General features: G+C 40.6%; 1 protein-coding gene across 4 annotated transcripts in view; it reads left to right on the top strand.

Annotated features, from left to right (window-relative positions):
• Positions 1–13,979, top strand: part of CBLB (Cbl proto-oncogene B) — a 180,085-nt gene that overhangs the window by 111,237 nt on the left and 54,869 nt on the right. For all 4 annotated transcript variants that reach the window (XM_018560027.1, XM_018560029.1, XM_018560028.1 and 1 more), the window contains exons 9-10: positions 9,880–10,077; positions 13,036–13,218. In XM_018560027.1, coding sequence (XP_018415529.1) covers positions 9,880–10,077; positions 13,036–13,218 — 381 coding nt within the window. The remainder of the gene's footprint in view (positions 1–9,879; positions 10,078–13,035; positions 13,219–13,979) is intronic.

A 13,979-nucleotide genomic window follows, 5' to 3' on the forward strand; every position in this document is an offset into this window, starting at 1 on the left:
TTTTTTTTATGTTTATTCATTTACTTTTTTTATTTATCTTATTCTTTTTACTTTTACATTTTTTTTTTAAATTTATTTTATTATTTTTTACACTTTATTTATTTTTTCACTTAATTTTATTGCTATCGCACAAGAGCTAACAGGCCCTGTGTGATTAGTATTCAGAGGTGACAAGTCCTCTTTATTGAACCTGTCACCTACAATACAGGAGTTCTAGAACAATACTGAGATGGGAAGGCTGCGAGTGCAGCTCTCTCATCTCCGACGTTCTCCGGTCTGCTCCCCAATCTCCATCCTAATCTAATGTGCCAGAAGAGCAGGGGACCCGAAAGACCATGGCGAGGAGGGAGCCAGTGGGCAGGGAGAGAGTCGGTTGGCAGTGACACAGTGGGCGGCTGTATAGTCAATCAAGATCACTTGTACAAAATGGCTCTCCCTCTACATTTAGCCCTGCTGTTTGCCTGAAGCAGGGCTAAATGTAGAACTGCATGTCCCGGGCGTTGGGTGATAGGAATTCCACATCCCCGAATCTTGGAGAACGATGTAATTGGTTTGCTGCAGGTAGAAGGAAGCATTTCCCCTTTTGTCCCTTGCAAAATGATCAGATAGACAGTACTTTGTCATTTTCTGCCACGTTCTCTCAGACGAACTACAAGAATGAGCATAAAGGCTACTGCTTAAGCCTATGGAGTTAAATGATTGTGTCATCTATGGGCCAGCGTATTGGCTCAGGAAGTAGATGCCTGAACACAGTTGGCTCTAGCCTTCTTGGGAGAAAGGATGATGAAAGCATTAAGACCATAACTGTGATGTCTTTTTATGGCATTAGTACCTTTTGTTGCTCTTGCCTATTATTACTTGACATGCATGCGCTTAAAATGGGGGGAAAAATATCTAAAGCTTTAATTTTCCAAGTTTGAGAAACATTTGCCTTGAACATATTTTGGCTGATATTTCATTCCACATGAAAGCACCTCTTTAATCTTTTCAGCTCTCCAGCTGCTTACCTTTATGATCAAAGCAATTTTCAAATTTCCCTTTTTAAGTCTATTGATCTGGCAATAAGTTTGACATAAGTGATACTGTAGTGATATGTATATTGTTGTGTTTTTTGTTTTTATTAGACTTTATTTTACTGGCAGTGTTTTCCATTGAATGAATCTACTATTTACAGTATTTAAAAACTATGTTTTAACTAGTAATAGATTTACGTAACTAGTAATCCATCTATAGATATAAAGTACAAATGTTATAAGTCTCATGTAGGAAAAGAACTGAAATAATATTGCTGACAGAAGATGATTTTGCTAATGTTCAAGTTTCAACCATTCAGCTAATAGGTGGACGGAACAAACATGGTGAGCCGATTTGCTAAAACTTGAACATTATCAAAATCTTGCTTGGTTCCTGGGTATTGTCAGCTTCAAAGAAGAAAGGATGATTAAGGCATTATTAGGAGGATTACTTGCTGACTGGGTATTGTCCGCTACACTCGAGTGTGTAATGCCAGAGGTATGCGTATTGCTCTTCCGTGCAGTGCTGCTGAGGTAGAATTGTGAGCTTTAAAATGCTTCCAATCTCCTTAACATGCTCACCAATCGGCTTCTCAGCATGTCCACTAAACAGTTTGGCAGAATAAACAAGTGTGAGATGGCAGGAGTAAGTTCCCTTAGATGCATTGAATGCTAGGACTTGTAACGTATAGGATGGTATTTTTCTGTGTACTGATTTATGGGTTCATGGGCCGTTGAGTAAAGCTATAAGCGGCCACCACCTGTTGGTGATTTTAGCAACAGCTAAGTTAGGTAGAGTGTTACAAAATTCTTAGTTTGTGGGGAAAAAAAATAAAATATAGCATTTTTATTGTGTGCTAGTCACATTACAGTATTGATTTTTAACACAAAGGTGCAGTTGGCCTTTGGTTTCATTTTGCTTTCAGGGTACATTCAATGCACCTTTTAAATATACACAGCCAGTATAGAGAAATTAAAGAATTTTATTTCCCAATCATCCTCTGGGATGGTTAACTAGAGAACTAGCAACACAAGACTAGACCATTTAAAAGGGCTACCGTGAGCCAGCAACATCAGTTCTTATGTTTACTGTCTACCAGCACACACACTAGCTCCCAGTTTATTTTATTTTTTTCCTATAGTGGTCAGCTGCAGGTGTCAGTCCAAAGGGCCTGGAAGACATTTCAGGCTATTATCTTGCGCAGAGAGGCCAGATCCAGAATTTTAGCACTCTGAGCCCTTGGTGATGGAGGACCACAAGGCTGCAGCAGCTGCAGAGCAAGGCATCAATACCACGGTCATGAGTTAACAGATGTTCTGCCCTCTTTGAGGTGTTTCTGTGTGACTTGGAGCTGTTTTGTTTTCTTTCCTGTTTGTTTCTGAATAATGGGGGTCTAGTCCACAAGGATTTCTTCGGGCTGGGGCAGCTTTGGGTGCCTTTCACCTCTATTCAGTGGCTGTGGACCGGCAAATGTTACTCCGGTTTGGCACCTCTGTCTTGTGTCTTGGAGACCAAAACTAAGGACAAAGGGCAAGACAAAACCATCCTCAGAAACCAAGAACAAAATTTGGAAGCTGCAGAGCCAGGCTATCAAGCTCCTGGAAAATGCTACGCTTTGGGGTCAGAAACACCCTTTAGTAGTTAAAGATCTGATGGTTACTCTAAGTTCACAATTTTCATTCACGTTCCACTAATTCCGGTCTGTACTGAAAACAATTTAGGCAGCCCCCAGCTACTGCATTAGTAAAGAGTAATTCCCTGTCACTACCAAGACCTCCTTCAAAGGTGCCTAACCAAGATACCGCAGAGATCTGGAAGTAGGACAAGAGGTCTTCTCATATCAGTCAACTTCAGAAGAGCTAAATTAAACTACAGAGTGAAAACGGGAGGAGGCGCAAGCCGGATCCATGGAAAACCAACTGTGCAGAGGGTTGGAAGAGAACAAGGCTCATTTCTTCCCTGTCTAACAATCATGATGGTAGATGTAAAGAACATCATCCTCAAAATTGGAGAGAACAGGAAAACAGATTGTTTTCCAAAAGCACTAAAACATAGATTCCTGTTTTGATTTTCCAATTCAAATGTCCAAAATTGGAAACCTTCTAAGCCATAGTTTGAGAAATATGATCTCTATTTTTTATGATCTGGACCAGCTGACCAACCTCAAGGAGAGAAAGAAGACCTAGAAAGCAGGGGCCTCAGCATTCAAGCCCAATCTGCAATAATTATGGGTCACCTGTAATCCAAACATCTGCGTTTAAACAGCACAAACACATCTACCTCAGACATTGGCAGGGAAAATGTTATAATCACTCCAAATTCTCTACTCAGCAGAAACCGTATGGATGAAGACCTGGTCGGAAGACATAGCCTTTAGGAGAGTAGACTCTGGCCTACCCTTTGATTGTAAGTTTATTTTTGGCCTGGAGCTTGAGAAGATTCTGGAAAAATGGGCAGCCAAAAGTAAAGGATTTCTAGACAAATGACACATGATTGCAAACATAAAGCCCTGTCAAGAACAGCCAGAAAGGCCAACAGACAAACGAGTCCTAAAGAAAAATAGTCTCAACAGGTCACCAGCACATACACAGATGAATTCAATATCTCTTAGATATGTTTATTGAAAAATTTCACGGCATGTCATTAGAAGCTGAAGCTAGCGTTTTCAGGACCTCGCAGGGACCCTTCATCAGCGCGACATAGTGAAGAAGGGTCCCTGCGAGGTCCCGAAACGCTAGCTTCAGCCAAGAGATATTGAATTCATCTGTGTGTGTATCGGTGACCTGTTGAGGCTAGTCTGAGCTTTGCACGGCGCCATCCGTGTGATCACCAGAGCACCACCACCACTGGAAGGTTGTAGACCGTAAGGAGTGTGGGTGGTTCTTGGAAACACTTAAGAAAAAATAGACTTTTTTTGGTAAAGGAAAAAGGAGGGCTACATTTAACCCTCTGGATTTAACCCCAAAACCCAATTTCTCCAGTAGACCAAGCAGTGCCTCAGCCAGTTAATTCTGATCATCATCAAGGTGCAGTACACTCTGACCACCATTGGAAGGTACTTAATCACAAAGCTTCCCAGAAGCTTCATCAAAGGCAACAGCGATAGGTCAGACATTGGGAAAACGTCAGAATTGACGGGGATAGGGAATCCTGCATACACACACAAAGTAACGCTAGCATACATGGGGTGCGCCTATGCACGAAGATACCAATTGCACGTTACATTAGGTATCACTGTGTACATTGTAGTGAGAGCCATTATTCAAGGTTGGCTCTAAATTGATGGCCTGTAAAAGGTTTTAAGTGTCACCAATAGACCGTTTTGTATGCCATAGTTTTCCGCCATTTTACGTGGTTGACGGTTAAAGGAGAACTATGAGGTGAGTGATTTTCACTCACCTCATAGTTCTAGCCGACCTGCGACAATGAGACTGTCACAGGTCGGCTCAGTAAAACGTGCTCTGTATTTACTCGGTGCAACCTTATCTTTTCTATTTTACCAAAAACATTGGGTAATATTTTGTGTTTACATGTACTAAAATTAACTTGCAACTGGCATCATTTCATTCTACAGGGTTTCTGCTTTCAGGAAATATATTCTTGGGGGTGGGGGGTTAGGTAATCTTCAAACCTAAAATGTGCATGGCTCTGGCAGGGAAAGTGTTAAATACAACATTCAGTTTTTGGTAGTATTTTTTGCTTAAACCGTACACAGGTATAGTTCAGGAATTGAAGTGATGATCATTGTATATGGATATGCCTTTTGTCTGATTTATGGGTATATATGATAAATTGTTATTAAAATTACATATAGGACAGAAATCTCATCATGTTTGCCCTTGTTTGAAATTAAAGTCTTTCATGTAGCACTATGGTCGCTGGAACAATGAGTCAGTAAAATGAATCCAGACAGGATACAGTGTTAAAGCACTTCTATGATCTTCTGAATTTATTAGGCAAACATTAGCAATGCATTTCGCCTACACAGCTCCATGGTTCATGACCTGAAAAAGCCATGATGGTGAAATATCTTGACGTTTAACTCTTTAATAGCCACCATATATCTGTGCCCTGATTTGCTATGCACTCCCAGATCTGCATCAATCTTTTACTTCCACCTGTGGAAGCATGTACTTGAATGTGTTTGCATATATGTGCACTTCATACATGTGGTTAGGCTGTCAAGTCTGTGGTCACAGCAAAGGTGCTGGGAGCTGAACACCTCACCTGCAGAGATCACCAGACAAAGCAGTGGTGCCAAAATACTAATAACATCAAATCTGTCTCCCACAGTCCCTTACTGTCCAGGGGGGGGGGAGAAAGATGGATTTGTACATAAAAATGTATGTTTTCATGATCAGGTTATTTTATGGCTTACGTTGTTAATGTATATATAAGTACAGACCCAGCATTCCCCTTTCTGCTCTCGTTGGTGTATTTCACATTATTTTGGAAATATTAACTTGTGCAGTACATCAAATTGTTTTTCAAACAAATGCAAGTTAATTGATGCCCCTAATCTTCTGAGCAGATATCAGGGCTGTGAAAGTAAAAAAAAACAAACCTTTGAATAAAATATGTAGTAGCCAACTACAGACAAAATCATTTAAAACTTTTTGGGCACAAGGTCCCTTTATTTGGCTGTTATTGTTTAGTTGCTGAACTGCACCTGTACTCAAAAGTATTAACAGATTTTCTGTGGTGAATACATGAAGAGTCTGAATTCAGTCCCTCCAATTCATCACAAATCATGATATAAAATGCCTAGGCTTTTGATTGTATGAGCAACAGTAAAGGGCATCTGGAGTAATATATTCTCTGGGAATGGTATTATTTCAACCCTTCTCTTTCTTCATCCACCCTGTCAAGACTGTTAACTCAGCTTTAAGTGATGAGGGTATTACCGTCAAAAAAAAAAGAACTGCATGGTTTGTTCTAGGGGCCATATACAGAAGATGTACTTGCCTGATCCTCGGTACTGCAGCGGTGAGTGCTCACCTCTCTCCCTGTTCACCTCTCTCCCTGATCCTCGGTCCAGGTCGGACCGAGGATCAAGTTAGTATATTGATTTAAATTTGAGCCCCTAGACCAAAACGAGAAGTTAACCCTTGTAGTGCGGGGGTAGCTCCACTGCAAGGGTTAACTTTTTAGATTCCTGGAGCTTTCTCTTTAAAGTGCACTTGTGCCCAGACTATGGACATTTATATTTCTTAACAAGCGGTAACAAAACAAAACAAAAAAAGAACCTTTAAAACAAGTCGTCCCCGATCTCTCAAACTGCTCGTACAGTGAAGAAATTCATTTTTAAAGAACACAACAAAGACTCAAGTTGGGTTTCAGTTGATTTCTAAGGTCTCATGCAGACGAGCGTCTTGCAGAACAAATGAGTGTATTTTCATACAGTGTAAAATACACCTGTATTTTTGGCGTTCGGTCCGAGAGCTGTAGCTGCTGCAGTTTCCTGTCCTGTCAATGTTTGACCTGCAGTTCACCGCCTTCTGACCTGCAAGACATTCCCATAGACTTGTATGACTTGACGCAAACAAAAGAACGTTGATGCATGCCCTTAGGCTCAATTCACACATGCATGGAAAACCGCGTGGGCCGAAAATGTGCAAACTGTAACGTGCGCGGATTCCGCCCAGAAAATTGTGCTTGGACTTTTTGCGGGACACGCGGTTTCGTATCACGCAGACGTTGCCCTAGTGTGAACAACACACATTGGTAAAGATTTATTTTTTTTGTTTACCGCGTTTCACCGCTAATGTGTGAACTGAGCCTTAGAGTGGTTACACATTGATGGTCTACAAAGAGACACATGGTCATTCTCTTACTGTATAGCAGGTAATGGCAGCTTGTATTTAATTTTTCTGTAAGGAATTAACTCATTAAAGTCATGCTCGCAGCATATTAATATAGGGCAGGATGACTACAGTAGTTTATATGGTTTGCATCGATAAATGTGTAGTGGCACAATACATTGAGAGATATTCAGACTATATCACACCCATTTTTTAAGCTGTTAGCAACTACCCAGACAATCCAGAGCAACAGATGAGGTTTGCTGGCAATACATGTATTGACTAGCACTGACTGGCTGCCATGTGCTGCGGCTCATAACCTCTATAGACTGTGTCCAGTGTTTGTGTCTTTACTATAAATGAATGTGCCCACATGTGTGCTGCATGCATCACTTTTTGAATAGCTCCATTGGTATGGTGCTTCTGTGACTATGAACTGTGTCATATGCCTCTCGGGTTGCATGTGTAAAAGATGCCTTCTTCTAATTCTTTAGCTTTCATCTTTATAAGTGGCAGTAAAATGAGTAATATGGCTTATTTTTATTAGGCCTTAGCCATAGATTTCAGAGCTTTTCCATATGGTTTCTGTTGAACAGCTGCTCTGTTCAACAGTCCATGGCTAGTAAAGACCACCATAAACAGAGGAAGTGGTTCATCCCAAACGCAATGGCAAATTCTGAATGTGTAGGGATATTAAAGTTCATCCGATTACTGTCTTTCAACTCTCAATTTAGCTAGGAAGCATGTGATAGTGCGGCGGCCTAAGCTGATACTTAATTGATGTCAGACTGGGATCTTGTGACCGGGATGATCATTAGGCCGCTGCTGTGTTTAATCATGCATTGACAAAGTTATGGCAGCAGTAAGCTGGGATTTTGCCTTTCTTTACAATCATAGTTCAATAGACAAGAAATATTATGCATTATTGAGCTATCTTTAAAACAACGTAGAAAACAGACCTGGAGAGGTTACACTGTATAATAAATGATGCACAAAAGCCTTGATGGCCAGTTCACAAAGTCATAGTTTATACAGTATTCTCATTATTGTGTGTTTGATAATTTTTATGGTCAAGAATGATCGGATGAATTCAGTAGAGGTTTTGTTGTACAACTTTGTTAAGTTACCTGCATATTATCAATTTTTGCAGTATTTATATCTCGCATTTGATTGCTGATTGCCGTGGCTTTTGGCTAAGTAAATATTGGAGAGAAATAAAAACAATTTCACCTAGAAAAATAGATTGCCCACCTATGCAGTATTCATCTGAACCGAACATAGTAAGATAAATGAACAAACACTGTTAAAATAACTCCTGCAGCTTGCTGATTTACCCTATTGTATTTTTGGCATTGTACATTCAAACGCAGAAATGCAGGCAAATCCGAAATATGTCGCCCATTTGTAAACTGTGACTTGCAAAATAAGCAGAAACATTTGTTTTACATTCAATTGTGTACCCTGCATACCAGCTGAAATTTAAGTCGGCGGAGGCCATGTGCATTCGTTTTTAAAGAACTCTGGGCAAAACTTTTATTAACCCTTGCAGTGGGGTTGCCCCTGCACTGCAAGGGTTCACTGCTTGTTTTTGTCTAGGTGCTTAAAAAAAATGGCTATATTCACCTGAACTGCAGACCTGGTTTGTTCTTAGACCTGTCCTTCCAGCCTCTCTTCCCCTCCTCTGCAGTGGTCTAAGGTCATATAAATCATCACGTTCTATATACCGTGTATAGACTTGAGGACGCTGAGGAACATTCCGGTGCTGCAGTGTAGAAGTAGAGAAGCAGGGAGGCGGCTCAGTGGCTCGTGTGAGTATAACTTTTTATTTAATGCACCTAGACCTTGGCAACCTTAGCTCTCCAGCTGTGCTGATACTACAAATCCCATCATGCTTCTGCCTCTGGGAGTCATGCCTGTGGCTTGCAATGCCTTATGGGATTTGTAGTTCCAGCACAGCTGGAGAGGCAAGGTTGCCTACCTCTGACCTAGACAAAACCAAGCAGTTAACCCTTGCAGTACGGGGGGTAGCCCCACTGCAAGGGTTAATAAATGTTTTGCCCGAAGTTCTTGTTTAAATCAAAAAGAAGAGGCAGTGAAAACGTGGTTGACACAAATTTAGCTCTTATCTCTCTGCATTTGAGGCAGTGCTCTATTTCATGCTTTTGAAATGTGTGTTTTAGATGGTTAGACAGAAGATTCTGAATTAACCCTGTGCACAAAGCTATTCACACTTACATATTTCCAGAAAACCTTTGATTAGAAACAAAGATTCTTGGTTTGCATATATTGCAATACAGGTTCAAGGTGGCCACCTGCATTAACGTGCTCCCTCTCTGGCCAGTCCGTACTATACTTTGCACAATGCCAAATTCTTACCTGCTTATAGCAAACGTTAATGGACATATAGTGCCAATATGGGGCAAACTGCCGCAGTTGGAGAGCTACAGACCCAGGTCTGATGACTGACCTGTAGTATGCAAAAATCTGGAGCTATTGCATGTTTAGGTAAGCTTAGAATTTGAAATAATTGTGGAAACAAAGTAAAGTAATTTTGTTACAAAGGTGTTCAGGCAGTGTGGAGACCAAGTAAATTGTACAGGAAATTGTATTCTACCGGAGGTCCTAAACTTCAGGAAGCCACATTGCTTGGGCAACATATAACACCACTGAACCGTTTGTGTTGGACTTCCTTTTCTACCTCTACAAATATCTTACATAACTGAAATTTGCTGCATTGACCACCTTTTACAAAATGAAAGAGCTGCCTAACACGTTAAAGTGCATGCGTTGACATGCATTGAATTGTGGTGTGACTGGCCCTGATCTGCTTTTTCATGGTATTAAAATTTTTCGATGACTCTTCTTGTTTGCTTAATCAAAATTTTATCCAAAATTGCGTTGTAAAAAGACTGCCTCTTGTTTGCACATACATGTTTAAATGCTTGTGTGCAAGCCTCATTTTCAGGAAACCAGCTTCTTTTAGTTTTAATTGAATACACAATGAAATTTAAGTCAGAGCGCAACTATTGGCTATTTCATCCTATTTTCTTGTGCTTCTTCATAGGAATCCGATGGTCAAGGCTGTCCTTTCTGTCGATGTGAAATCAAGGGCACTGAACCAATTATAGTTGATCCTTTTGATCCAAGAGACGAGAACAGGATCTGCAGTCTAGACAGTTTAGGTACTCCAATACTGGATTTCGATGAGGAGGATGAGAGGGAAGAATGCTTGATAATGAACAGACTGGCCTCTGTGAGGAAGGTAAAGACTGTTACTTTTCATTTTTATATCCCAAATATGTGCGTTTGTGGTAGTTTTATATAAAGGTTTGTGGCATAGCATCGCATTCATTGGAACACAGAACCAACATTAACCTTGGTTGTTACAAGGCACATATGTCCTGTAAATTTGTATTTTCCTTGTATTTGCATGGATTTTCTTTTTTAATCCACCACAACATACAGGGCAGGGAATGATTTGATTGGTTCCATGTGTTCCAAAAAGCACAATGGAAGGTAATCAGTGAAGGGCATAACTATAGCAGACCATCTAACTGTTGTGGAACGCAGAAGCAAAAGGGACCCAGTAATGCAACAGAAATGATCATTTCCATATCATGCCAAATATAATTACAGCCTTTACAATTCCATCATTAGGAATGCCAGTATAGTTTTTTTTTATATGACCATGTTCACTTGAAGCTATAGATTCACTAAAGCTTATGAATTGTCTAGTTTTGCTGTAATGGGACATAGGTTTGCCTTTACTAACATAAATTTCTTCATTGATTGATGTAGCACTGGGCCTTTCAAACCTAAAGTAAGTGGTATTGCAGTAATTTCCCTGCTGTCTGCTCTATAGCTATTTAAAAAAATAAGATACTATGGTTCATTATAGCTTTAAAGATAACTAATCCTGTATTCTGCAACTTATAAGCTGAACTCTGGGGTAAGCGAATATTTTCTAAATATAAGAGACAATTGTATTTTTTACTTGAATCTTGGTGTGCTTTATATATTTCTTCCAGATGTGTGCAGTGATTCATTATAAAAATGTATCTCTGTGCAGGAGCTTTCTGTTATAAAGACCAGTCACAGATGCTCTCTCCTTGTGCAGAGTGGTTGGTCCTATCTCAGCCTCTTATAGTTATCTGTAGAAAGCCTGTCGTGGGTGGGCATGCTGCATCTCTCCCACAGCTCTACTCCATGCACAGATTATGTTTAGCACAGAGATAATGCCACTGCTACCTTTTTATATAGTAATACCTAGGTTTCCAAAGATGTTTGGTGCTCCCCAAGTGGATTTATATTCCTTGTGGAATACATGTACTGAGCAATACATTTACATGAAGCATTTTCTGGCTAGAATTCAGCTTTAACAGAGTTTAGCATTCATCTTTATTAATAGTGTTAACAAATGTTATTTTCTGCAACATTTTCTAGAGCAAAGTCCGTAATGTTGCAGTTAATTCACTGTCATTTGTGACCTGGTTTGTGTGTAGTGCCATGTATATGAACAGTGTTTGGTATGCCAAACTTTAGAGATTTATCAGTTTGTATTACAGATTGTTTCCTAATGGAAACATGTGGTTTGAAGTGATGGCTGTTGCAATAGAGGTTTGTAAACTGGTTATGTGGGATAATGCTATTGACAATATTCCTCATGGTAAATGTCACAATAATTCAACATAGTTTTACAGTTTATACTGAGGCTGTGGTATTAAACTTATGAAGGAAATGTTTTATTTTTAGTTTCCTTCCCCCCCTTTTGTTTGCTTGAGCTGTCGACTTACAACCATTTTCTTGTTTAATGTAAAACATTTGAAAATGTTTCTTATACAGTTATCTAACACTACTTATACCTGTTTAAACCATTGTTTTCCAAGTGAGTTTTATTTTATTTAGTTATATTGCATTCTTGGTTGCATAACTGTGTCCTGTAGTGACGTAATGGTCAGGAGATGGAACTACAGCTTGCATTGGGGGGCCAGACATCCACCACACTCACAAGTGTGTTAGATGTAGAAGATTTTTCGATGACCTTAGCGCTTGAAGATGGCAATGATCTGAGCACCAGCATCAGTCAGAGATGCTTTCTACAGTACCTATACTTTTCTGGTGGTGTTTTTGTAGTACATTTTAAAGTGACACTGGAGTGTTGGAGCTTTGTCTGTTCAGAATGGCCTGAAATTTGGCCGTAGCCGGCTGCTGCATGTATGAGGTACCTGATTTCTGGCTTCCTTGCAGAATCCAGCAAAAGTGTATATTTGGGATGGTGAAGTAAGTTCATGTATGAGTAAGTGGAAATCGGAGATAGTGTAGCAGGCTGGGACAGAAGAGAGTGATTTTACTGATGTGGTAGGAGGCTCATTAGGCAGCAGAATTGGAGAAATTGGAGAGTGGCTGGGCTAGAGGCAGTGGAGATCAGTAATGGCAGAGTGAGGTGGGACAGGAGGCTGTTAGGATAAGTTATGGCAGTGTGATGGGAAATAATGCAGTAGGGGTCTATGATGACCATGCAGGATGACGCAGGGTGTAGTGGGCATTAGTGATAGCGGAGCTGGATGTAGCAGGAGTGAGTGGCATGGTACACAGGAGTAGGAGGGTTCATTGAGGTGGAAAAGAAGGCATCAGCGATCAGTAAAGTTGAGCAGATTGGGATAAGAGGCAGTATGATGGGACACCAAGCAGCGGGAATCCATGTTGCTAAAATTGGATGGGAAAGGAGACATTAGGGTTCAGTAATCCTGGAGTGGGATGGGCAGAAGACATCTAGGATCAGTTGGTGTGGATAAAAAATAGGCAATTAGAAACATTGACAATGTATTGGGGTGGGACAAAGGGGGCTTTGGTGAGAGATAACATTGGAACTCTATGGGATAGAAACCACTAAGATGAGTGAGGCAATGGCACCATTTAGGGGGGAATGGGGCTTGAAGAGGTGAACAGGTCCACATTACCTGTGTGGATCTCACTGAAAGTGACATCTCGGTTCTAGCAGCTCCCTGCTGCAGCTGCCCCTCCAATATCCAGGGCTGCTGATATTCTCAAGTGTCTGGCTGTCTTCTAGCACTCACAGTATTGTGCACTCCATCAGTTTTGACTGCTTCCATTATTGGGCACAGATTCCCAGGATTTGTGATTTCTTATTCCTTCTCCCCCTGCCTTTCTCTCCATTTTCTTCCACATAGTTAATATATTTATTTTTTTTGCTCTTTAGATGATTGATAGACAGAATTCACCAGTGACCTCACCAGGTTCTTCTCCACTTTCACAAAGGAAAAAAACAACGCCTGATCTATTAGTGCCACATCTGAACCTTCCACCGGTTCCTCCTCGACTAGATCTTATTCAGAAAGGAGGAGCACGCTCACCTTGTGCCAGTCCAACAGGGTCACCAAAGGTAAATTTTCTACAGTCCAGCTTTTTGTTTGTATAAAGAGACTATTTAATTTAGTAAACATATCAACAGTAACCAATGTGTCTAAAATAAGTAAGGGATAATACAAAATCATCTACACTCCATACAGCGTACAGACCTTGAGTAAGAGGTTGGTGCTTGAAGTGACAACACGGATGGCGCCGTGTCAGATACAGTCCATAATAGAAGTCGCCAGCACTCGATGATATGTGCAAGAAGTAAAGCACTTTTTATTCAATTGTCACATGTGTCAAACAGCCAACGTTTCTGGGCAACATAGTGACGTAAACATAAGTAAGGTGCGCATATCATTCTGTAATTTATTCACACTGATTTCCGAAACACCAACTGCATTTTTCCCCCAGAATGTTCTGCACAAATTCTATCTTGAGACCATGCATGTTGCAACTGTCGGGAAGCTGGTGTTTGCATCTGAAGTTTAAGATATATCTGGTTTCTCTTAAGAGCATCCCTTTTTTCTTTTAATAGGCTTACTTTAAAGCTGAACTGCAGGCAAGTGGCCATATACATGGTTGAAATACATATATGGATACTAGGGATGCACCGATACCGATATTTTGGTACTGAGTACGAGTACCGATATTTTGTTGTGTAATGATGCGGCGCCCTGCTTCCTGATTGGCCGGGAAGCTGGCTCCATGCTCCCTCGTCCAATCGGAAAGCCGGGCGCTGCGTCATTACATGGCGCTCGGCGTCCTGATTTGGCCAGCTTCCCGACCAAT

This window comes from Nanorana parkeri, unplaced genomic scaffold (genome assembly GCF_000935625.1).
Source record: "Nanorana parkeri isolate BGI_ZX_2015 unplaced genomic scaffold, ASM93562v1 scaffold427, whole genome shotgun sequence".
NCBI classification, from domain to species: domain Eukaryota; kingdom Metazoa; phylum Chordata; class Amphibia; order Anura; family Dicroglossidae; genus Nanorana; species Nanorana parkeri.